At 38.9% G+C, this 25,766-nt stretch overlaps 1 protein-coding gene across 4 annotated transcripts in view; it reads right to left on the bottom strand.

Moving 5' to 3' along the window:
- Positions 1 to 16,682: 16,682 nt before the first annotated feature.
- The window catches only part of DMXL2 (Dmx like 2), a 187,634-nt gene continuing 178,550 nt past the window's right edge, over positions 16,683 to 25,766 (bottom strand). For 2 of the 4 annotated variants that reach the window (XM_030930656.1, XM_010361404.2), the window contains exons 38-44: positions 24,958 to 25,018; positions 24,715 to 24,842; positions 23,814 to 23,891; positions 22,361 to 22,452; positions 20,481 to 20,533; positions 19,006 to 19,223; positions 16,683 to 18,099 (exon numbers count right to left, since the gene is read on the bottom strand). In XM_030930656.1, the coding sequence (XP_030786516.1) occupies positions 17,890 to 18,099; positions 19,006 to 19,223; positions 20,481 to 20,533; positions 22,361 to 22,452; positions 23,814 to 23,891; positions 24,715 to 24,842; positions 24,958 to 25,018 (840 nt within the window). In that variant the 3' untranslated portion in view covers positions 16,683 to 17,889. Of the gene's footprint in view, positions 18,100 to 19,005; positions 19,224 to 20,480; positions 20,534 to 22,360; positions 22,453 to 23,813; positions 23,892 to 24,714; positions 24,843 to 24,957; positions 25,019 to 25,766 lie in introns of those variants that run through there. The other 2 variants (XR_004057317.1, XR_004057318.1) reach the window with 2 other exon arrangements.

A 25,766-nucleotide genomic window follows, 5' to 3' on the forward strand; every position in this document is an offset into this window, starting at 1 on the left:
AGTAGAAACAACAAAAAGTTAAAAAGAGTGGGGACAAAGTTAAGGTGTAGAGTTTTCTTTTTGCTTCTTTTGATTTTGATTGAGTTTGATTATGCAATCAGGGTTAGATTGTTATCAGTTTAAAAAGTGGGTTATATAAAATATTCGCAAGCCTCATGATAACCTCAAATCAAAAAACAACAGATACACAAAAAATAAAAAGCAAGAAATTAAAACATCCTATCAGAGAAAATCACCTTCACTAAAAGAACAACAGGAAAGAAGGAAAACAACTAGAAACCAAATAGCAAAATGGCAGGAGTAAATCCTTATCAATAATAACATTGCATATAAATGGACTAAACTCTCTAATCAAAAGATATAGGTGAATAGATTAAAAAAAAAAAAAAACCCAATGACCTGTTGCCTATGAGAAAAACACTTCACCTATAAGGACACATACAGGCTGAAAATGGAGTAATGGAAAAAGATATTCCATGGCAATGGAAACCACAAAAGAGCAGGAGTAGCTATACTTATATCAGACAAAATAGTTTTCAAGACAAAAACTATAGAGACAAAGAAGCTCACTATACAATGATAAATGGGTTGGCTGGGTGGGGTGGCTCACTCCTGTAATGCTAGCACTTTGGGAGGTGGATCACTTGAGTCCAGGAGTTTGAGACCAGACTCGGCTAGATGGTGAAACCCTGTCTCTACAAAAAGTTAGCTGGATGTGGTGGCACATGCCTGTAGTCTCAGCTACTTGGGAGGCTGAGATAGGAGAATCACCTGAGCCTGGGAGGTTGAGGCTGTAGTGAGCTGTGATCATGCCACTGCACTTCAGTCTGGGTGAAAGAGTGAGACCCTGTATCCAAAAAAAAAAAAAAAAAAAAAAAAAAAAAAAAAAAAAAAAAAAAAACCAAAATGATAAAGGAGTCAATTCAGCAAGAGGATGTGACAATTTAAAATATATATGCAGCTGGGTGCAGTAGCTCACACCTGTAATCCCAGCACTTTGGGAGGCTGAGGTGGGCAGATCACTGGAGGTCAGAAGTTTTGAGACCAGCCTGGTTGACATGGTGAAACCCCATCTCTGCTAAAAATACAAAAATTAGCCAGGTGTGATGGTGGGCACCTGTAATCCCAGCTACTCTGGAGGCTGAGGTAGGAGAATTGCTTGAACCCAGGAGGCAGAGGTGGCAGTGAGCCAAGATAGTGCCACTGCACTCCAGCCTGGGCAACAGAGTGAGACTCCATCTCAAAAATAAGTATATATGCAACAACACTGGGGCACCCAGATAAATACAGCAAATTTTAGAGCTAAGGAGAGAAGTAAGCTCTAGCACAATAATAGCTAGAGCTTTCAACATCTCACTTTCAGCAATGGATAGATCTTTCAGACAGAAAATCAAAGAAACACCGTATTTAATCTGCACTATAGAACAAATGGACTTAATAGATATTTATAGAACATTTCATTCAACAGCTACAGAATACACATTTGTCTCCTCAGCATATGAATTGTTCTATAAACTTTCCTGTTAGAATTGCTTTTCCTGCTTTGCATAAATTTTAGTATGTTTTCATTTCTGTTGGCCTCAAGATATTTTAACATTTTCCTTTTAATATCTTCTTTGGCCCATGGATTGTTTAGGAGTATGTTTAATTTTACTGTATTTGTAAAGTTTCTGAAATTCCTTCTATTACTGATTTTTAGTTTCATCCTATTGAGGTTAGAAAAGATTATAATTTTAATTTTAAATTTGTGAAGACTTTTGTGGCTTAACTCATGACCCATCCTGGAGAATGTTATATCTGCACTTGAATGTGTATTCTGCTATTAAATGGAATGTTCTCTTTTAAGTCTGTTAGGTCCATTTGGTCTCAAGCATAATTTAAGTCTAATATTTTCTTAGTGATTTTCTGTCTGAATCGTCTGTTTATTGCTGAAAGTGGAGTACTAAAATCTTCCTCTATTATTGTATTGCATTCTCTCCCTTCAAATCTATCAATATTTGCTTTATGTGTTCAGGTGCTCTGATGTTGGATGCATATGTATCTATATTTGTGATATCCTCTTGATGAACTGACATCTTTATCATATGATCTCCTTTGTCTCTTATTGCAGTTTTAACTGAAAGCCTAATTATCTAGGTATACTTCTTTTTTTGGGTCTCCAGTTGCCTGGAATATATTTTTACATCCCTTCACTTTCAGTTGATATGTTTCTTCAAAGGGGAAGTTACTCTCTTGTAGTTACAAGTTACTCTCTTGTAGGCAAAGACCCACATAGTTGGGTCTTTTTTCAAAGAATCCATTTAGCCACTTGATCTTTTGATTAATCCATTTATATTCAATGTAATTATTGATAAAGACTACTGCCAATTTGTTAATTATTTTCTGGTTGCTTTGTAGGTTTTTTTCTGTATCTCTTCTTTTGCTGTCTTCCTTGTAATAAGATAATTTTCTGTAGTGGTATACTTTGATTTCTTTTTATCTTTTAGGTATCTACTATGTCGTTGCTTTATAGTTACATGAAGCATGCATAAAGCATCATATAATAGCTACTTTAAGCTGATACTTTGATTGCATACAAAAACTCTACACTGTATTCTCCCTCCTCACATGTTATGTTTTGGGCATCACAACTTACATCTTTTTATATTGTGTATTCCTGAACAAATAATTGTAACTGTTATTAATAATTTTGTGTTTTAGCCTCCATTCTAAAGATATAAGTCATTTACATACCACTATTACCATATTAAAGTATTCTGACATTCTTTATTATTTAAAAATTTTTTTGTGGGTACTTAGTAGAAATATATATTTATGGGGTATATGAGATGCTTTGATACAGACATGCAAAGTGAAATAAGTCCCTCATGGAGAATGAGATTATATAATTCATCCCCTCAGGCATTTTTCCTTTGAGTTACAAACAAGCCAATTACATTATTTATTTTAAAATATACAATTACGTTATTATTGACTGTAGTCATCCTGTCATGCTATCAAATAGTAGGTCTTATTCTTTGTTTTTTTGTACCCATTAATAATCCCCACTTCCCCTCAAAACCCCCACTACCCTTTCCAGCCTCTGGTACCCATCCTTCTACCATGAGTTCAATTGTTTTGATTTTTAGATCCCACAAATAAGTGAGAACATGTGATATTTGTCTTTTTGTGCCTGCTTCGTTTCACTTAACATAATCTCCAGTTTCATCCATGTTGGCCCAAATGAGATCTTATTCGATTTTATGGCTGAATAGTACTCTATTGTGTAAATGTACTACATTTTCTTTATTCATTCATCTTTTGATGGACATTTAGGTTGTTCCCAAATCTTAGCTACTGTAAACAGTACTACAACAAATATAGGAGTGCAGATATCTCTTTGATATACTGATTTCATTTCTTTTGGGTATATAGCTGGCAGTGGGATTGCTGGGTCATGTGATAGCTCAATTTTTAGTTTTCTGAGGAACCTCCAAACTTCTCCACACTGGTTGTACTAATTTACATTCCTGCCAACAGCGTACAGTGGTTTCCTTTTTTCCACATCCTCACCAACATTTGATATTGCTTGTCTTTGAATATAAGCCATTTTAACTGAGGTGAGATGGTATTTCATTGTAGTTTTGATTTGCATTTCTCTGATGATCCATGATGTTGAGCATCTTTTCATATGACTGTTTGTCATTTGTAGGTATTCTTTTGAGAAATGTCTATTCAAATCTTTTGCTCATTTTTATTGGATTATTAGATTTTTTTTCCTGTAGAGTTGTTTGAGCTTCTTGTATGTTCTGATTATTAATTCCTTGTTGAGGGGGGAGTTTACAAATATTTTCTACCATTCTGTAGGTTGTCTATTCACTTTGTTGATTATTTCCTTTGCTGTGCAGAAGCTTTTTAACTTGATGTGATCCCATTTGTCCATGTTTGCTTTGGTTGCCTGTGCTTTGTTGGGTATTGCTCAAGAAACATTTGCGTAGACCAAATTCCTGGAGAGTTTCCCCCAATGTTTTCATGCAATAGTTTCATAGTTGAGATCGCTAAATTTAAGTCTTTAATCCTGCTTTGATTTGAGTTTTGTATATGGCAAGACATAGTGGTCTAGTATCATTCTTTTGCATATAAATTTCCAGTTTTCCCAGCACCATTTATTAAATAGACTATTTTTCTCCAGTATATGTTCTTGGCATCTTTGTCAAAAATGAGTTCATTGTAGGTATGTATATTTGTTTCTGGGTTCTCTGTTCTGTTCCATTGGTCTATGTGTCTGTTTTTATACTAGTACCATGCTGTTTTTGTTACTATAAGTCTGTAGTCTAATTTGAAGTCGGGTAATGTGATTCCTCTAGTTTTTGTTGAAGAAAGGTATGGCTATTCTGGGTCTTTTGTGGTTCCATATAAATTTTAGGATTGTTTTTATCTATTTCTATAAAGAATGTCATTGATATTTTGATAGGGATTGTATTGAATCTGTAGATTGCTTGGGTTGTACGGACATTTTAACAAAATTTATTCTCCCAATCCATGAACATGGAATATTTTTCCATTTTTTGGTGTCTTCTGTAATTTCATCAGTGTTTTAGAGTCTTCATTACAGAGATCTTTCACTTCTTTGGCTAATTCCTAGGTATTTGATTTTATATGTGACAAATGTAAATGGTACCACTTCTTAATTTCTTTTTCAGATTGTTTGCTATTGGCATATAGAAGTGCTACTGATTTTTGTATGTTGATTTTGTATCCTGCAACTTAATTTATCAGTTCTAATAGCTTTTTGGTGGTCTTGGAGATGTTTTCTCAAATATAAGATTATATTGTCAGCAAATAGGGATAATTTGAATTCTTTATTTCCAATTTGGATGCCCTTTATATATTTCTCTTTTCTGATTGCTCTAACTAGGGCATTCAGTACTGTGGTGAATAACAGTGGTGACAGTGGTCATCATTGTTGTGCTCCAGATCTCAGAAGAAAGGCTTACAGTTTTTCTCTATTCAGTATGATATTAGCTGTGTCTGTAGTATATGGATTTTATTATGTTTGGGGTATGTTCTTCTGCACTCAGTTTTTTTTTTAGGGTTTTCATCATGAAAGAATGTCGAATGTTGTTAAATGCTTTTTCAGCATCAGTTGAAATGATCATATGGATTTTGTCCTTCATTCTGTTCATGTGATGTGTCACATTGATTTATTTGCATATGTTAAATTATCCTTGCATCTTCTGGGATAAATCTCACTTGGTCATGATGAATGATCTTTTTAATGTGTTGTTGAATTCAGTTTGTTAATACTTTGTTGAGGATTTTTGCATCAGTGTTTATCAGAGATATTGACCTGTAGTTTTGCTTTGTGGTGGTGGTGCTTTGTCTTTGTCTGGTTTTAGTATCAGGGTAATCGTGGCCTCATAGGATGAGTTTGAAAGTATTCTCCCATTCTCCCCTCCTCTACTTTCCAGAATAGTTTGAGGAGGATTGGTATATTGGTAGAATTCAACAGTGAAGCCATTGAGTCCTAGGTTTTCTTTACTGAGAGACTTTTCATTATGGCTTTGATCTCGTTACTTATTTATTGATCCATCCAGGTTTTGGATTTTCCTAATTTAATCTTGGTAGGTTGTATGTATCTGGAATTTGTCCATTTCTTCTAGATTTTCCAGTTGATTGGCATATACTTGTTAATAGTAGTCACTAATTATCTTTTGACTTTCTGTAGTAGCAGTTGTGATATCCTTTTTTCATTTCTGATTTTATTTGAATCTTTTTTTTTTTTTTTTTTTTTTTTTTTTTTTTGGAGACAGAGTTTCACTCTTGTCACCCAGGCTGGAGTGCAATGGCGTGATCTTTGCTCACCGCAACCTCCACCTCCCGGATCCCAGTTCAAGCAATTCTCCTGCCTCAGCCTCCTGAGTAGCTGGGATTACAGGTATGTACCACCATGCCCTGCTAATTTTTGTATTTTTAGTAGAGATACAGTTTCACCATATTGACCAGGCTGGTCTCGAACTCCTGACCTCATTATTTGCCTGCCTTGGCTTCCCAAAGTGCTGGGATTACAGGCATAAGCCCCCACGCCAGGCCCCTCTCTGTTTTTCTTAGTCTGGCTAAAGTTTTGTCAATTTTGTTTAACTTTTTCAAAAAATGAAATTTTTGTTTCATTGAACTTTTATGTATTTTTTCAATTTCATTTATTTCTGCTCTGATCTTTATTTCTTTTCTTCTATTAATTTGGGGTTTGGTTTGCTCTTGTTTTTCTAGCTCTTTAAGATGTGTTGTAAGCCAGGCATGGTGGCTCATGCCTGTAATCTCAGCATTTTGGGAGGTCAAGAAGGGTGGGTCACTTGAGGTCTGGAGTTCAAGACCAGCCTGGCCAGTGTGGCGAAACCCCATTTCTACTAAAAATACAAAAATTAGCCAGGCATGATGGCACACACCTGTAATCCCATCTACTCAGGAGGCTGAGGCAGGAGAATCATTTGAACCTGGGAGGTGGAGATTTCAGTGAGCCAAGATCACACCACTGCACTCCAGCATGGATGACAAAGTGAGACTCTGTCTCAAAAAAAAAAAAAAATTGTTTATTTGAAGTTTTTCCTCTTTTCAGATGTAGGCACTTATAGCTATAAACTTACCTTTTTTAGTTGCTGTATCCCATAGGTTTTTGTATGTCGTGTTTTGATTGTCATTTGTTTCAAGAAATTTTTCATTTTCCTTCTTAATTTCTTAATTGACACACTGGTCATTCAGGAACATATTGTTTAATTTCCATGTGTTTGCATTGTTTCCAAAATTCCTCTTGTTTTCTAGTTATATTCTATTGTGATCTTCTTAGAGAAGATCTTCTTAGAGAAGATCTTCTTAGAGAAGATCATATGATTGCAGTTTCTTTGAATGTTTTAAGACCTGTTTTGTGACCTAACATACGGTCTATCCTTCAGAATGATCCATGTGCTGAGGAAAAGAATGTGTACTCTGCAGCCATTGGATGCAACATTCTATAAACGTCTATTAGATCCATTTGTTCTATAGTGCAGATTAAGTATGGTGTTTCTTTATTGATTTTCTGTCTGGAAGATCTGTCCGATACTGAAAGGTGGGTGTTGAAATCTCCAGCTATTACTGTATTGAAGCCAATCTCTTTCTTTAGCTCTAGGAATATTTCCTTTATATATCTGGGTGCTCCAGTGTTGGGTGCATATATATTTAAAATTATGTCCTCTTGCTAAATTGATCCCATTATCATTACATAGTGACCTTCTTTGTCTCTTATAGTTTTTTTCTTGAAATCTGTTTTGTCTAATATAAGTATAGCTACTCCTGCTCTCTTTCGGTTTCCATTGGCATGGAATATCTTTTTCCAACCTTTTGTTTTCAGTCTATGTGTGTCTTTGTAGGTGAAGTGTGTTTCTTGTAGGCAACAGATCAATAGGACTTGTTTTTTCATCCATTCAGCCAGTCTGTTTTTTGATTGGAGAGTTTAGTCCATTTACATTCAATGTTGTTATTGATAAGTAAGAACGTACTCTTGCCATTTTATTATTTGTTTTCTGGTTCCTTTGTAATCTTCTCTTCATTTTTTTCTTACTGTCTTCCTCCTAGCAGAGGTGATTTTCTCTAGTGATATGATTTAGTTTCTTGCTTTTTATTTCTGTATATCCATTGTATGTTTTTTGATTTGAGGTTACCATGATGCTTTCAAATACTATCTTATAACCCATTATTTTAACCGGATAACAACTTAGCACTATTTGCATAAACAAGCAAAAAAAAAAAAAAACACTAATAAAAGTCTATGCCTTAACTTCATCCCCCTCCTTTTTAAATTTTTGTTGTTTATATTTATATCTTATAAATCTTAACTGTCTTGAAAAGTTGTCATAGTTATTATTTTTGGTTGGTTCATCATTTAGTCTTTCTACTTAGGATAACAGAAGATTACACAGTACACTTACAATGTTATAATATTCTGTATTTCTCAGTGTACTTACTATTACCAGTGAGTTTTGTACCTTCAGGTGATTATTTATTGTTCATTGACATTTTATTTTCTTTCTGGTTGCAGTACTCCCTTTAGCATTTCTTGTAGGACAGGTCTGGCATTGACAAAATCTATCAGGTTTGTTTATCTGAGAAAGTCTTTATTTCTCCTTCATGTTTGGAGGATGTTTTTGCTGGATATACTATTCTAGGGTAAAAGTGTTTGTTTGTTTCAGCACTTTAAATATGTCATGCCACTCCCTCCTGTAAGATCTGTAAGGTTTCCACTGAAAAGTCGACTGGCAGTTATTGAAGCTTCAATGTATGTTATTTATTTATTTATTTTCTCTTGGTGCTTTTAGGATCTTTATCTTTGACCTTTGGGAATTTGATTATTAAATGTCTTGATGCAGTATTCTTTGGGTTAAATTTGTTTCATGTTTAATAACTTTCTTGCACTTGGATATTGATATCTTTCTCTAGGTTTGGGAAGTTTTCTGTTATCCATTTGAATAAACTTTCTACCCCTGTTTCGTTCTCTACCTCCTCTTTAAGGCCAATGAGTCTTAGATCTACCCTTTTGAGGCTGTTTTCTAGATCCTGTAGTTGTGCTTTATTGTTTTTTATTCTTTTTCCTTTTGTCTCCTCTGACTGTATTTTCAAATAGCCTGTCTTCAAGCTCCTTAATTCTTTCTTCTGCTTGATCAGTTCTGCTATTAAAGGACTTGGAATTCCTCAGTGTGCCAATTGCAAGTTTCAGCTCCAGAATTTCTGCTTAATTCTTTTTAATTATTTCCATCTCTTAGTTACATTTATCTCATAGAATTCTGAATTCCTTCTGTGTTATCTTGAATTTATTTAAATTTCCTCAACACAGCTATTTTGAATTCTCTGTCTGAAAGGTCACATATCTCTGTTTCTTTAGGATTAGTCTCTGGTGGTTTATTTAGTTTATTTGGTGAGGTCATGTTTTCCTGGATAATATTGATGCTACTAAATGTTCTTTAGTGTCTGGGCATTGAACGGTTAGGGATTTATTGTAATCTTCACTGTCTGGGGTTATTTGTAGCTGTCTTTCTTGGGAAGACTTTCCAGATATTTGAAGGGACTTTGGTATATTGATCTAAGCTGTATCTGCCTGAGGGGGTAACCCAAGCCCAGTAACACTGTCATTCTTGAAGATTTGTAGAGGTACCACCTTGGTGGTCTTGGATAAGATCCAGAATTCTCTGGTTTTCTGGGCAGAGACTCTTGTTCTCTTCCCTTAACTTTCTCCCAAACATACAGAGTCTCCGTCTCTCTTCTGAGCCAGCTAAAGCTGAGGGTGGTGTGACACAAGCACTTCTGTGGCCACCACCAGTATGACTGCACTGCATCAGACCTGAAGCCAGCACAGCACTGGGTGTCCTCCAAGTCCAGCTGCAACCACTCCCTGACTACTGCCTATGTTCACTCAAGGCCCTTGGGCTCTATAATCACCAGGTGCCAAAGCCAGTCAGACCTTTGTCCTTCCCTTCTGGGCAGGGACATTGCCCAAGCCCCAGGTGGGTCCAGAAGTGCTATCTGGGAATCGGAGACTAGAGTTAAAAACCCTTAGAAGTCTACTTGGTGTTCTATTGTATTGCAGCTGAGCTGGCACTCAAACTACATGATGCAGTCCTTCTCACTTTTCCTTCCCCTTTCCAAAGGGAGAGGAGCCTCACCCCACAGCCACTGCCACCCCAAGCCACAAGGAGTACTACCAGATTGCTGCTGATGTTCCCTTAAGGCACAAGGTTTCTTAAATCCGCTTGTTGTGAATGCTGTCTGGCCTAAGACTCACCCTTCAGGACAGTGGGCTCCCCTCTGGCCCATGGCAGGTCCTGAAATGCCATCTAAGAGTCATGTCTTGGAATTGAGGGACCCCAATTGGTGCTCTCCCCTCCTGTGGCAGTGTTGGTACCTAAGGTGCAAGAGACTTTTCCCTCTGCTTTTCTGAAGCAGAAGGAGTTTTTCCCTGTTGCCACCACAGCTGGGGAAGTACTGAGTCCCATCTGAAGCCAGCAGATCTCAGAGGCTTACCTTAGGCCCTCAGTATAATAGTTGGGTATCACTCCTAGTTATTCAGGGCCCAAGGGCTCTCCAGTTAGCAGGTGATGAATCCTACCCAGACTGGATTCTTTCGGTCAGAGGCAATGGGTTCCATTTTGGCCTAATGTGTGTCTAGAAATGTCATCTGAGAGCTAGGGCCTGGAATAGGGGCCTCATGACTCTGAATGGTACTCTATTGTGCTGTTGCTGGGCTGGTATTTTAGATGTAATAAGATACAGTCCTCCCCACTCTTCTCTCTCCTCTTCTCAAGTGGAAGGAAGAGGTCTGTCTTGGGACCATGAGCTATGTAGCTTGGGGTTAGGGAAGAGGTGACGCCAGCACTCCCTTAAGTGCTCCGGCTGGTGTCTCGTATGTCCTCCTCCAAGTCCACTGTTTTAGTGTAATTCAGTGCTAGGACTTGCCTAAGAGTTACAATCCTTATAGCCTAGACTGTCTTTCAAGTTTACCTGGAGACACAGAGCACTGTTGACCTCAGTGGCAAGGTTTACAGGCACTCAAGTTCAGACTGCTGGGATCAGTGATTCCCCTCTGGCTACGGTTGGTTTAAATGTTCCTTCCATGGACAGGCATCAGCTGAGTGTGGTCTGGTTTTCCTTTCTGCTCTAATAGGACAGCACTGAGTTCACTGCCTCACAATTGATGTGTTCTTTGTCCCCCAGTGCCCAGCGATGCCTGGCTTATTTCACTTAGCATAGTGTTCTCCAAACCCATCCACGTTATCATGAATGATAGTATTTCCTTCCTTATAAAGATTGAATAATATTTCATACATATATATACCTCATCTTCTTTATTCATTCGTTGATGGACACTTAGGTTGATTTCTTAAGATGACTATAGTGAACAGTGCTACGATAAAGATAACTGTGCAAACATCTCTTCAACAAACTGACTTTTGAGTAAATATCCAAAAGTGTAGTTGCTGGATCGTAAGTCTTCATTTCTTTAGGGTCAGTTGCTAGTGCTTTATCTTGTTCTTTTGGTGGTGTCATGTGTCCCTGATTGTTCTTGACTCATGTGGCCATGCATTCATGTCAGAAAAGGACTGATTTGAGTCTTTGCCGACTTGCTTTGGTTGGGCAAGTACTTCACCAGTCAACCTGTCCAGAGATTCTGGCCAGGCTATCTGTTATGGCCCATGGGCAGGCTTGCTTCTTGTGTTCTTGGGCGGGCGGGCCTGGTGCCTAGGTCTATGAGCCTAGATTCACTGGAGTAGACCTGTTGATGAGGTCTATGGGAACTGATCTAGTGCTGGGGTACATACAGGCTTTGACTGTGAATCTGCAGGGTCTAGCCAGGCAATGGGATGATCCTGGCAACAAGTCCACTGGGAGAGACCTTGACTCTGAGTCTGTAGGGCCAGGTCTGGGTCCTGAGTCTGCAGGGGCTAGCCTGGTACTGGGTCTACTAGGACAGGTCTGAACCTTGGGTCTGCTGGAGCATGGGTTTGTAAGAACTGGTCTGGCACTGGATAGGGCTAGAGCCTGTGTCCACACATACCAGCTTGGGACTGGGGTTTGTGGGTGCTGACCTAGTGCTAGGACAGGCATAGAGCCTGGGACCATGGGGGCCAGCCTGTTGCTGGGAAAACCTGGAGGCTGGGTCTATGGATGCCAGCCTGGAGTCTGGGACTGCAAAGGCCAACCTGGAGCTAACACAGACTGGTTCCTGAGGCAGCAAGTGTCAATCTGGTGCCTGAGGCCAGGGGTATCTACCTGGTGCTGGGGTGGGCCTAAAACCTGGGGTTATGTGGGCCAGCATGCCCTGAGCTGCTCTGGAGCTCAGGACTTCCAGGGCCATCCTGGTACTGGGGTCAATGGCTGCCAATCTAGTGCTGGAGCAGGCCTAGAGGATGGGTCTGCATGTACTAGCCTGAAGTCTGGGGTTGTGTAGGCTCAGCCTGGCACTGGGGCAGACTGGGTCCCTGGTCAGCAAGGGCTGGCTGGAGGCTGGATCTGTGAATGCTGGCTTGAGGCTGGGGAGGACCTGGAAACCAGGTCTACGAAGGCTGGTCTGGAGTCTGGGGTTGCAGGGCCAGCCTGGAGCCTGAGGCTGCTAGTGCCAGCTGGATGTTGTGGGCAGTCTGGAGCCTCAGGTCACTAGGGCCATCCTGGCAGTGGGACAGGCCTGGAACCTGAGAATAGTCTACAGCCTGAGGCTGCAAGTGCTAAACTAGTGCTAGGGCAGGCCTGGAGCTTGGGTCCATGGGTGTCCCACTGATGACTAGGGCTGCAGGGACTGGCTCAACACTGGAGGGAGCCTGAAGCCCAGGGCTATAGAGGCCAGCCCAGCACTGGGAACAGTCTGGAGCATGGAGCCACTGGGGACAACCCAGCCCTGGGGTAGGTCTGAGAGAATAAGTCCACTGGCACCAAGGTAGGCCTGCAGGCAGCTCCATGGGGTCTTGTCTGGAGCCTAGATCCAGTAGGGTCTGCCTGTCACTGGATGGATCTGAGGACTGAGTCCTCGGGGCCATCCTGGAGCCTGACTGCGGTGTTTGGCCTGGCATTGGAACCGGTCCAGAGCCTGGGGCTGCTGAGGCGAGCCTAGAAATTGGGCCCAGAAACGAAGTCCAGTGAGGGGCCTGGGGCTGCAGGAACCTGCCTGCTGCTTAGATGGGCTTAGAGGCTCAGTCTGCAGGTATTGGCCTGAAATCTGGGCAATAGGGGTCTAGCACTGGGTTTTACTGGGGGAGGCCTGGTGTTGGGGTCTGAGGTACCATTCTGGTGCTCACCTCCCTCTCTATCCTGCATGCGGAAGGTATCTCTCTCCACATCATACTACCCAGGGTTGGAGGGAGAGTGGCATGGGTCATTTTTGTAAAACTCTTTCCTATCCTCTTCACAGCATCTTTTCTCATTTCTGTGCAACATTCAGGTGCTGTAATCTCTCATTTGGTTTCCTTAGCTCTTGTGAGTGTATTTTCATGCATGGATAGTTCTTTAAATTGGTGTTTCTGTGAGGGGTGAGCATTGGAAAGTCCCATTCTGCTATCTTGCTGATGTCGCTCCCCAAACTAATTATACTGTAGATTTTTATCTAACTTTAAGTGATATATCACTTCACATATAATGTAAGAAGCTTACAACAGTATACTTCTAGTTCTCCTCTCCTGGCCTTTTGTGCTGATGTTGTCATACGTTTCACCTGTACATATACACACGATACATTATTACTTAACGCTTTTTAAAATTTTTTTGAGACAGTTGTGCTCTGTCACTTAGGCTGGAGTGCAGTGGCGCAATCTCGGCTCACTGCAATCTCTACCTCCCAGGTTCAAGCGATTCTTCTGCCTCAGGCTCCTGAGTAGCTGGGATTACAGATGCCCACCACCACGCCCGGCTAATTTTTGTATTTTTAGTAGAGACAAGGTTTCACCACGTTGGCCAGGCTCGTCTTGAACTCCTGACCTCAGATGATCCGCCCCCACCCCAATTGGCCTCCCAAATTGCTGGGATTACAGGCGCAAGCCACCACGACTGGCCTTACTTATTATGCTTTAAACAATTGCCTAGGAGAGATTTAAACAATGAGGAAAAGTCTGTATGTAATTTACTTATGTAGTTATAATTGCTGGTACTCTTTATTCCTTTGAATAGATCTGTATTTCCATCTGGTATCATTTTGCCTTCTGATTGAGAAACTTTCTTTATATTCCTTTGATATTTCTTATAGTGCAGATTTGCTGGTGATGAATTATTTTACCCTTTTCGTGTCTTTATATAAACTTCATTTTTGAAAGGTATTTTCACTGGGCAAAGAATTCTAGATTGACGGCTTTTTTGCTTCCAGTACTTTAAAGATGTTGCTCCACTCTTCTGGTTTGCATTGTTCCTGAAATAAATCTGTTGTCATCCTTATCTTTGTTCTTGTGTATGCAATATGTCTATATTCTCTTTGTGATCCTAACATTTTTCTCTTATTACTGATTTTAAGCAGTTTGATTGTGATGAGTATTGCTATATTTTCCTTGTTTCCTGTGCTTGAGTTTCATTAAACCTCTTGGATCTGTGGTTGAATCAAAACTGGAAAATATTTGGCCATTATTTTATTTTTTTCTTTACCTTCCTCCCTCAGGGACTCCAATTACACATACATTAGGATGCTCAAAGTTGTCCCAGAGCTCACTGGTGTTACTTGGTTCCAATGTTTTTTAAAAGTGTTTCCTTTTAGATAGTTTCTATTGTGCCTTCATATTCACTAATTTTTCTCTCTGCAATGTCTAATCTGCTGTGAATCCGGTGTATTTTTTTATCTCAAACATTATAGTTTTATTTCTGTAAGTTTGATTTGAATCTGTGTGTCTTCCATGTCTCTTCTTAACATTGAATTGTTTCTCTAGCTTCTTGGACATATGAAATAGTTATAATGCTATTAATTTTATCATGTGTTATTTCTAGATCTGTTTTGATGTATGTTTTCCCTCTCATTATGGTTTGTATTTACCTACTTTGCATGCATTTTTTTTAAATGTCAAATATTGTGAATTTTGCCTTGTTGAGTGTTGGATATTTCTGTATTCCTACAAATATTCTGGAGCTATGTTCTCAGATAAAATTTAGCTATTTGGGAAACAATTTGGTCATTTCCTTTTTAGCTTTTTTAGGCAGGACCATGATAGTGTTTATCCTAGGACTAATTTTGTCTTGCTACTGCAGCAAAATCCTTGAGAGTACTACCTAATGCCCCATGAATTATGAGGTTTTCCAGCTGGTTGGTGAGAATATGAATTACAGTAGTCCCCCCACCTTATCTACAAGGGAGATGTTCCAAGACTCCAGTGGATGGATGCTTAAAACTGCAGATGGTACTGAACCCTATATATGTGTTTTCCTTTCTATATATACGTATGATACAGTTTAGGACAGGCATGGTGGCTCACACCTGTAATCCCAGCACTTTGAGAGGCTGAAGGAGGCATATTACTTGAGGTCAGAAGTTCAAGACCAGCCTGGCCAACATGGTGAAACCCCATCTCTTCTAAAAATACAAAAATTAGCCGGGCATGGTGGCACATGCCTGTGCTTCCAGCTACTTGGGAGGCGGAGGCATGAGAATTGTCTGAACCTGGGAGGCAGAGGTTGCAGTGAGCTGAGATCACACCACTGCACTCCAGCCTGGGTGACTAAGTGACTCTGTCTCAAAAAGTGTAATTTATGAATCAGGCACAGGAAAAGATCAACAATAATACAACAATTAATATACAGTAATAAAAGCTATGTGAATATGGTCTCTCCCTCTCTCAATTTCTTATTGTACTGTACTCACCTATTTTCAGGCCATGGCTAACCACAGGTAACTGAAACCACAGAAAGCAAAGCCACAGATAAGGGGGGCCTGCTGAATTCCTAGCTTTGTGTGATTAGATTGGTACCTCTAATCCCTTTCAATGGCTATTGTCCTGGGTGCCAGTAGTTTGCTCATACACATACACTGATCCCCTTTTCAGCCAAATATTGAGGAGGATCTTGATGTGGTTTGACTGTGTCCGCACCCAATTTCATCTTGAATTGTAGCTCCCATAATCCCCAAGTGTTGTGTGAGGGACTCAGTGGGAGGTAACTGAATCATGAGGGCAGATTTTTCCCATGCTGTTCTCGTGATAGTCTCACGAGATCTGATGATTTTTATAAAGGGCAGTTTCCCTGATGCTTTCTTGCCTGCCGCCATGTAAGATGTGCCTTTGGTCCTCCTTTTCCTTCTGCCATGATTGTGAGGTCTCCCCAACCATGAGGAACTATGAGTCCATTAAATCTCTTTCCTTTATAAATTACCTAGTCTCAGGTATGTCCTTATAGCAGTGTGAGAACGGACTAACACAGACCTTCTGTGCACCTCTCCCTGTGCAGCTCTGTTGCCTTTGGCCTGCAAACTCTAGCCACATTCTATTCCCCAGACTTGCAGTTCTATCTTGGCAACTTGGAGAGACCATTAAGCTCTGCCTGGGTTCTCTTCCTGCCTGTGGCCTAGAAACTTTCTCGAGGTGGTAAGTTGGGACGATTAAAATGCTCACCTCTCAGGGATCAGTCACTCCCTACCTGATGCTTAATGCCTTGAGAATCATTGTTTATATATTTTGTGTTCTTTTTTTCTTTTAGTTGTTTCAAGCTAGAAGGTGAATCTGGAGTCTCTTACTGCTTTTATCTGACAGAGAAAGTTCTCTTCCCTTTTTTCTGAAAGCTCCTTAGAGCCAGTTTTCCTTTAGGCATTGAGATGTCTCTCACAAGCTCATTTTCCTGGCTGTTCTTGTCAATGAGCATATTCTGACCTCCCTTACTTAGGAGCAAGCAAAGAGCCAAGACTCAGATTTGAGTTTTGGATATAAGGTTAGTACTTCATTCAATAAACTTCAAATCTGTCTGGAGAAGGTATAGTGAGGTTAGCTCTTGCCCAGCTAAATCTCAACATTGTGTGCTTTCTCTGTCTGGCTCTCCACTGTATCCCATTTCCTAGAATGGCTTTGGTATACAAGGTATTCAGTAAATACTTACGAATGAATAAACTGCCTAATGGCTTGCAAAATCTCTAACAGTTAAAACATTTTATCCAATTAAAAATCTCAACTGTCAAAAACAGTATCAAAGAATGCCAGAGCAGTCTATTTAAACAAATCAAACTAAAATAAAACTCTAACAAATAACATTTATTTTTCTTTTACATACATATTTCACAGCCTGAACATCACATCATCTTCAGAGAAAGTTACTTTTATGCCATTGTATTTACTATTTACCACACAGGCATTAAACATTCTCATTAACATAAGACAATTTGCTGGTAAACATTTAAACACACAGACATTAGTTTCAGTATATCAACATATTTTTGGTCATAACCAAGGAAATACATCAAAGTAATGACAACATTGGCTAATATTTTACAAGCAAATATTTAACTCTGCATAGTTTATACAATAGGCTGTGGCAATAAATAATATCACCAATCTCATCAACTATTAACTGGCCACAAGAAGCCTAACATTCATTTTAATTATGATATGAAATGCTCTATTGGTGTAGTTTCAACATATCCTTAAATGTTGTGGGTGTTTAACTTTGAATACACGAAAAGAAAACGTACTAAACTGGACTAAGAAGGTGTGTTTGGTTAACTACAAATATGTCATGTTCACATAGTACATTCCTAACATGAAGGCAAATATTTAAATAGAAAAAACTAGCAGTCCAAAAAATGTAAATGTGCAAATTGTGAGGAAAACATTGCATTTAAATTTGCACTCATTTGCAAGTTACAGTACTAGCTCAGTATAAACACTAACAGGAAAAATATTCAGCAGGAAAGAATGGAAATAACCTCTCCCAGCAGAGAACTGGTCACTGCGCACTGCTCCACAGCTAAGTAAGTTTTCCTGGTGGTCTAGCGCTCCTAACACCTTATGATTATCCTTCATTCAACAGAGGAGACTGCAGGCATGCTTCGGTCAGTGGTAAGAACAGGAAGAAAAACCCGAATCAGCAACATTTTCTTCCTTAATTTGGTATAAACGTCCTTTTCATTATTTCAAGTTACTAATTTGCTAATCTCAAATGTTTTCTGAATCAGGTTTGCTAAATGCTGTAAAGAATAGCTATCCTTCATACAATAGGTACTAGGTTTTATTTTTTTTAGTATGTCAGCATAATAAGGTACATGCACATTCATTCCACCAACCTGTATAGATAATACTCAGCTTGGGTCATATTCGAATTCTACACAGAGATTCTCTGTTTTCAATATGTTAACTGCTTAGAAAGCAGAATTGCCTAGTGATTACTGTACTGTGCCTTTTAATTGAAATGGATATAAAAATAAAATCCCAATCTTTAAATCTATAGAATGTCAAGAATTCTGTTAGGGATGTTAAAAGCATTGGGCAAAACCCTGGTTTTCAGCGTGCCATCTGCACCACAGGAGAAGATCCGATTGCCCTGGATGATGTCAATCTGCATGACTCCGGCCCCAATGTTTCGAAATATGGACTGCTTAGCATGTTCACTTTTAAATGAATGAATTAGGCCATGGCCTGTCAATCTCCAAACCTGGTGCAAAACAAAGAGTTTAAAACACATTACGAAAAGACCAAAAGCAAAAACATGGCCCTTCTGCTCCCCTGGTCCAAGTGATCTCACTAAAGCCCAACCTTCCCACCCACTGCCTCTTTCCTAAGAGCTTATCTAAGTGGGAAATAATAACATCACTCCCACGATTCATTTACTGTCCTCCTTTCACATTTTTCTTCACATCCTCTCATAGTTTCATATTAACCATATGAAGCCCATCTCTAATTCAATTAACTATTTGAGTTAATTCGGTTAAATGTGTTCCTCATGCTGAGCTAGGCCCTAAGACTATGTAAAAAGTAGTGTGGTACAGACAGTCCTCTACTTACAATGGTGTGACCTAAGACTTTTTGACTTTATGACAGTGTGAAAGCAATACGCATTCAGTATGCTCCTTGGCTTATCCTGAGGTTAGTCTCAATAAACTCACAGTAAGTTGAAAATATTAAGTTGAAAGTATGTTTTTCAACTTAACAATATTTTTAACTTATAATGGGTTTGTCGGGACGTACTCCCACTATAAGTCAAGGAGCATCTGTGCTAGCTCACTTAATGGAAACGCCACCTCCGCCACACACACGAGGAGGGAGAGGGGAGAAGCTTCTAAGAAGCCAAACTAATGTCATCAAAAATTTTCATGTATTAAACTCATATACTTTACTCAAAATAGAATGCTTTAAAGCTTTCTAATGACCTAAGTCCAAAGAGTTTGATAATCTCATTGACCAAAACAGTTTAGAAAGAACCATACAGAAGCATAGGGATGCGGTAGAGTGTTGAGACATCTTATATCTCCACGAAGCTTTATTTCAAAGAATGTGGAGTTTTTGTTTTTTCTCTTTCCAATCAGTCTTTAGCACATTCCAACCTCTTATGCTGACTCACCTTTATGTTACCTTCTGCTGAACCTGTGGTAAAATATTCCTCATAGGGATCCAGGGCCAGAGCCTTAATAGCTGAGTCATGGGCCTGGAATGTGTGAATGAGCTGCCTTTGCCTGATGTCAAAAATGCAGACATGTCCTTTCCTACCCCCCGAGATTAGGAGTTGCTGTTTGGGTGCATACTGAAGTACTGTGGCACCATGATCATGGCATGTGAAACCTGAAGAAGAAAAACATCAGAGACTTTCTCAAAACAATTTCTTACCTTGGTAACTATGATGTCTAAATCCACATTTAAATACAGAAATTACTGATGCATTTTTCATTCTAAGGAACAATTTATTGTTTTGTAAGTCATTGAATTTCTGTAATCATATGATTAAAGAAAAATGTTAAGCAATATCAGAACAAATCTTTTATCCATAATCTCAATATGAAATGAACACAGAGAGAAAAAGTTTAAACCTTAAGCCCTAAGTGATACTGCCTCATAAAAAGTATACAGAGCAGCAGAGACCAAGCTTCTCAGAGTTGGTGAGTATTGACCCAACCAAGTGCTGTACCGTACATGTTCTCTCATCACAACAACACGGTGAGGAAATGTGTGAATGTTTTCAGTTACAAGTTAAGAAATTCATTATCCTTCCCAGGAGTATTTGCATTTCAATATGATTAAGGATTCAAATTAACATGTAGAAAATCTGTAAGCAATGTTAACCACTGTTCACAGAATTCTGCAATAAAATTGAGAAGTAACGACATCTTTCAAAATGCATATCAGTGTATTAAAAGACTGAGAATCTTTCTGTAAAACTACTTCATTTAACCAAACTTACTTGAGCATGGAGCACTTTTTGGGTGGTACTATGTGGAAGACAGAGTTAGGACACTAATTTGGCAAGTACTGTCTTAAAGGAATATTTAAATGGCACTGTTTACATTTCTAGTCATTATCATAAGGTTAACCTTTGTTTTATTTTATGGTTAGGGCCAGGTGTGATGGCTCATGCCCCTAATCCCAGTACTTAGGGAGGCAGAGGTGGGAGGATAGCTTGAGCCTAAGGAGCTTGAGACCTGTCTGAGCAATACAGTGAGACCTTGCTCTCCACAAAAAGGAAAAAAAAAGACAAAATGTATTTTATGATTAGGTTAAATTCTTTAAAATATGCTCTTTTCTATTAAGCTCAATGAATACTTTGCAACTAATCTCTTAAATAGCCTTGTTAGTAGTACCACTATCCATACCATATTTTCTGAATAGAATACAATATAAAGACTATTTTGGATTTCTGAGACCATATATATTTAACTCAGCAAGAAAGCTAGATATGCTAATTAACTTTCCAAATTTTTAGTCATTCATTTTAAATATTTCTCCATTTTCAACCTGACAATAAACACTCACTGGATTCACTAATTAAAACCAAGAAAGCATTCCTTCATGGTATATTTTTAAAAATCATAGACCTTAACTCACCATGAATGAGGCTGTTTCCGGGTGATATTAATGTGTCCCAGAGGCAAACATTTCTTTTAAAGAAACACAATAACAAAAATATATCATAAACAATTGTTCTAAGTCATCACCAGGGACAACCTGTCTTTCAAATATTTTGCTTATTCATTCTTATTTTTTTAGTTCACTCACACCTATAGAGAGTAGTGATTCCCAACTAGGATGTGGGTAGGGACAAACTCCACAGTTCCATCTTACATGGTCCTGCCCGTCTCTGCATCCTCTACCCCAACTCCTTTCCATTACCACTCCAGGAGACTGATATGACTTCCTGAGTATAAGGAATGCTTTTACATCCCCAGGTGGTAGCCACTGCAGGGAAACGAGATGCTTTTCCTGGCCACGTGTTGCTAATGAAAACCATGTGAGGTCAAAATAAATGTTGAGAATGATGGGGACAGTGACAAATGCCTGTTAGTCCCTGAATCCTCATCTCTCACCCTATACAAAAATCAACTCAAGATGGATCAAACTTAAATCTAACACCTGAAACCATAAAAATTCTAGAAGATAACATCGAAAAAACTACTCTAGACATTGACTTAAGACAAAGAATTCATGACCAAGAACCCAAAGGCAAATGCAACAAAAATAAATAGGACCTGATTAAAATAAAAAGCTTCTGCACAGCAACAGTAAACAGGCAACCCGCAGAGTGGGAGAAAATACAATGCATATATCTGACAAGGGACTAATATCTAGAGTCTACAAGGAACTTAACAAAAAAATCCCATCAAAAGTGAGCAAAGGACAAGAATAGACAATTCTCAAAATACAAATGGGCAACAAACATGAAAAAATGCTCAAAACCACTAATTACCAGGAAAATGCAAATTAAAACTCCAATACGATACCACCTTATTCCTGCAAGAATGGCCATAATAAAAAACCAAAAAATCATAGATGTTGGCATGGAGGTGGTGAAAAGGGGACACTTCACTGCTGTGGGAATGTAAACTAGTAAAACCACTATGAAAAACAGTATATGGAGATTCCTTAAAGAATTATAAGTGGAACTACCATTCAATCCAGCAGTCCCACTACTGGGTACCTACCCAGAAGAAAAGAAGTCATTATATGAAAAAGACACTTGCACACTCCTGTTTATAGCAGCACAATTCACAACTGCAAAACTACGGAACCAACCTAAATGTCCATCAGCCAACAGTGGAAAAAGAAAATATGGAATACTTCATAAAAAGGAATGAAATAATCATATATGCAGCAACCTGGATGGAGTTAGAGACCATTATTCTAAGTGAAGTAACTCAGGAATGGAAAATCATGTGTCATATGTTCTCACTTATAAGTGGGAGATAAGCTACGAAGATGCAAAGGATCAGAATGATATATACTGGACTCTGGGGACTTGGGAGGGGTGAGAGGAGGGTGAGGGATAAAAGACTACACATTGTGTACAGTGTACACTGCTCAGGTGATGGGTGCACCAAAATCTCAGCAATTGCCACTGAAGAACTTATCCATGTAGCCAAACACCACCTATTCCCCCAAACCTCCTACAATAAAATAAAAATGTTGAAAATGATAGTGACAGTATCAGATGCTTGTTAGTCCTGGAGAAACTAACAGTGTTAACAGTAGTGGTTTTAAAAAGACTGAATAGCTTTAAAATAAAAATTACACATATTAGGAATAATTTTCATTTTTGCTTTTCTCCTTTTGGTAAGAAAAAACACTCTGAAATAAGAATTATGTAACAAAGTTTTTTTTTTTTTTTAATGCCTAGAGTGGAAAAACCCTACCAATAGAAATCCATACTTTTAGCAAGAATACTTTTCTAACATTTTTATATTTCTTGCTTTGCTTTTCTGTCAACCTACCTATTGTCATTGGAGTGTCCAGATGTGGCAACTAGACTTGAAGAGGTAATAAATGCAAAGTCACTTGTGGCTTTACTGTGGCACTGCCAACTCTACGAAAAACAAAGTGCAACTGATGTTATTTTACCATCAGATAAAATTTGATATAGTACTAACATAGTCTGCTAATAACATACTATATGCATGAGCTAAGAACAGTTTTTAAAAACTCAGTCTAGAATAAAAGAATAAGGGATAATACGAGGGTTAACTATGTGTATATTTGGCTACTGTCCAATAATTTTTAATAACTGGAGTTGGTAAAAACAGAATTAAAGGTCATGTTTTTTAGATTATGTAAGAATAGGACATCAAAGTACATGAACCTACCTAAGCCCTGTCAATTTTAGTGCTAATGATCTCAAATACACGTAATAAGCTTTAATAATAAGCCACAAAGGAAATGCTTACAGACCCAACTAGTCTTACGATGTCAAGGTATGTTAAAATATATAATGCATGCTTTTCTGTCTGGAATTAGAGTGGTGCAGATCTGACTGAAGATGAAAGTATAAATTCAAGATTACTTCCATTTCTGCATAGACAAGGTACAGTCTATAGTGTACTAATTTAAGAGAAATATCTTATACACATAATTAAGAACATATCTATAGTTTAGAAAACTTTTTTAAAGTATTTGGGTAATCTATCTGGTCCCAGGAGGTTCAAGGCTTCCTGAACCTCCCTCCATATATGTGAAGCCTGAAATTTCATACAAGACTGTCACCTTCCACCCTCTCCCGTGTTCCCTTCCCCCACCATATCTCCATCAGGTAAAGATCTACTTGTCTTCATCACCAAGTATTTTGTAGTCCAATTTGGATTAATAAAGTGGCTCATTGGGATTGGCTATTTTATAATCTGGTAAGCACAGTTCTGGAACAAATTGGAATAGATGTTTGGAACCTGATTCTTTTTTTGAGACGAAGTCTCACTCTGTTGCCCAAGCTGGAGTGCAGTGGCACAATCTCGGCTCACTGCAACCTCCGCCTCCTGGATTCAAGCAATTCTCCTGCCTCAACCTCCCAAGGCGCTGGGAATACAGGCATGAGCCACTGCACCCGGCAGAACCTGATTCTTAATGATAGAATTTTATGGTGTGTATATTAAGAAGATAGAGTTTTCAAAATGGATAAAAGTATAATAAAAAACCCCAAGGTGTACCATATACAGGGAAAGCCCCCAAAATTTTTAAAATATAATGATTGCCCTTCAAGGTGAAAAGCAAGGGTTTTTGTTTTTCAGGTCATTTCAGTCTAAAACTAGGGTAAGGATGGGTGCTGCTGTTAGGCTGGGATTGCTGAACAAGATCATCCTTTTCCCAGTAGGACCACCAATGAGATTCACTGTCTGAAACAGACTTCATGAACAAAGTGTTGTCTATATGTGCCCTGGAAACATTAGTGATACTTACCATATAAGGTTTAGGATTTGATGCAGTTTGGTTAACTTGCCAGATACTCAGAAAACCCTCTCCATCCGCAACACCACACTGTAAGAACAGTATAACTACTAAACACATGTTCTTAGCATCCACAGCAAAGGTAAAAACATGGAAAGATGATTCACTAAGGCCCTACTAAACAAATATTCTGCCCCTAACTATGTTTCTGTTGTTGTCATTCCCAAAAAGTCCAAGTGCTAAAAAATTCCTTGTCACTTTTTTTTTTTCTTTGAGATAGGGTTTCACTCTGTTACCCAGGCTGGAGTGCAATAGTGCAATTATAGCTTACTATAACCTCAAACTCCTGGGTTCAAGGGATCCTCCAGGCTCAGCCTTCTGAGTAGCTAGGACTAGGCACATGCCTGGGCTAATTTTTAAAAATTTTGTAGGGATGCGGCCTCCCTTTGTTGTTCAAGTTGTCTCAAATGCTAGAGTTCAAGCAATCCTCCTGCCTTGGCCTCCTAAAGTGTTGTAATTACAGGTGTGAAAAACTGTGTCTGGCCCTTCCATCACTTCTTAACTGCTTACCTGTTTCACTGTTTTCCTCTAACCTCTTACTGATGAAATTTAGTAAGAAACTAGATTTCTCTCAAGAACTTGCCTGTGCTTATAGGAATCACCAACACACTCGAGAGGCAGTTTTTTTTACTCTCACAGTATATTTAGTATCTTTAAATAGACGATCAATCCATACTAAATTTTGTAGATTTTTGCTTCTATTGGAAGAAAAGAGTATATGAATAGACACCAAAAAACTGCCTGCTCAGTTTAAATCCAGGGTCAATGAATTCATTTTTCGATGCACTTTTATCACTCCTAAATATCCACAATTATTTTCAGATGAATTTAGCAGAAGCCCCCAGGAACTAACCTTGTTGCCTTGTGAATTAAAATATAATCTAGTAACTCTTGCATTGCCAGCTTGACGAAAGCAGACAAGTTGCTGAGGCCGCGTCCATTCAAACATCCGTACACTGCCGTCCTGAGCACCTGTAAGATCTGAAACACAAGAGAAAAAGCAGGAAATAGGAAATTAAAGAGTTCCAATATTCTCTATTCTATAAATCAACCTCCAAATGAGGACAGTTACAATTATTAGGTCATAAATACTTACAGTATTGATGGACTGGGTGTGAAGTCATTCTCTTAACATTATGTAGATTCCTTTTCATAAGCTTTAAAAGAAAATTTTAAAATTTTTATTTTGTGTATTCAGAAGAGATGAGCAAGGATATGCTTCAGGATAAATTCTGACATTTATTCTCTTACACCCTGCTTATTTCTGAGAGAAAGCCTGTTATGGATGTTCCGAACCACTACACAGAACAACTGTCTGAAGAGGCTGAGGAAGCAGTTACTTGCTGGTACAGCCCTGGCCTGTGAGGTTACCAAGGAGCTTCATCTCATAATAAAGGAACTCTTCCTCAAGTGCTCCTCCCTGAGGACATTCAGGAGCACCTCCAGATGGTTCAGAGCAGAACAGAAGAATGGGACCCCTCCAGCTACAGTGACAAGAACGTTACTGACATGCTTTCAAACACTTAGAAGTAGACATGAATTCCCCTTTAACTTTGCTTTACCATTTTGTATCTGTTTATTCATCTATAAAATGATAATGGAGCATCATAATAGCACCTACCACCTAGGATTGTTGTGAGAAAAAGCATGCATCTAACACTAAGAAAGTCATATGAGGCCAGTGTGCTGGCTCATGCCTGTAATCCTAGCACCTTGGGAGGCTGAAGCGGGTAGATCAGTTAAGCCCAGGAGTTCGAGACCAGCCTGGGCAACATGGTGAAATGCCAAATACAAAAATTAGCCAGGCGTGCTGGCATGCACCTGTAGTCCCAGCTACTTGGGAGGTTGAGACGGAAGGATCAATTGAGCCCAGGAGGTCAAGGCTGCAGTGAGCTGAGATTGCAC

This window comes from Rhinopithecus roxellana, chromosome 5, assembly GCF_007565055.1.
Source record: "Rhinopithecus roxellana isolate Shanxi Qingling chromosome 5, ASM756505v1, whole genome shotgun sequence".
NCBI lineage: Eukaryota > Metazoa > Chordata > Mammalia > Primates > Cercopithecidae > Rhinopithecus > Rhinopithecus roxellana.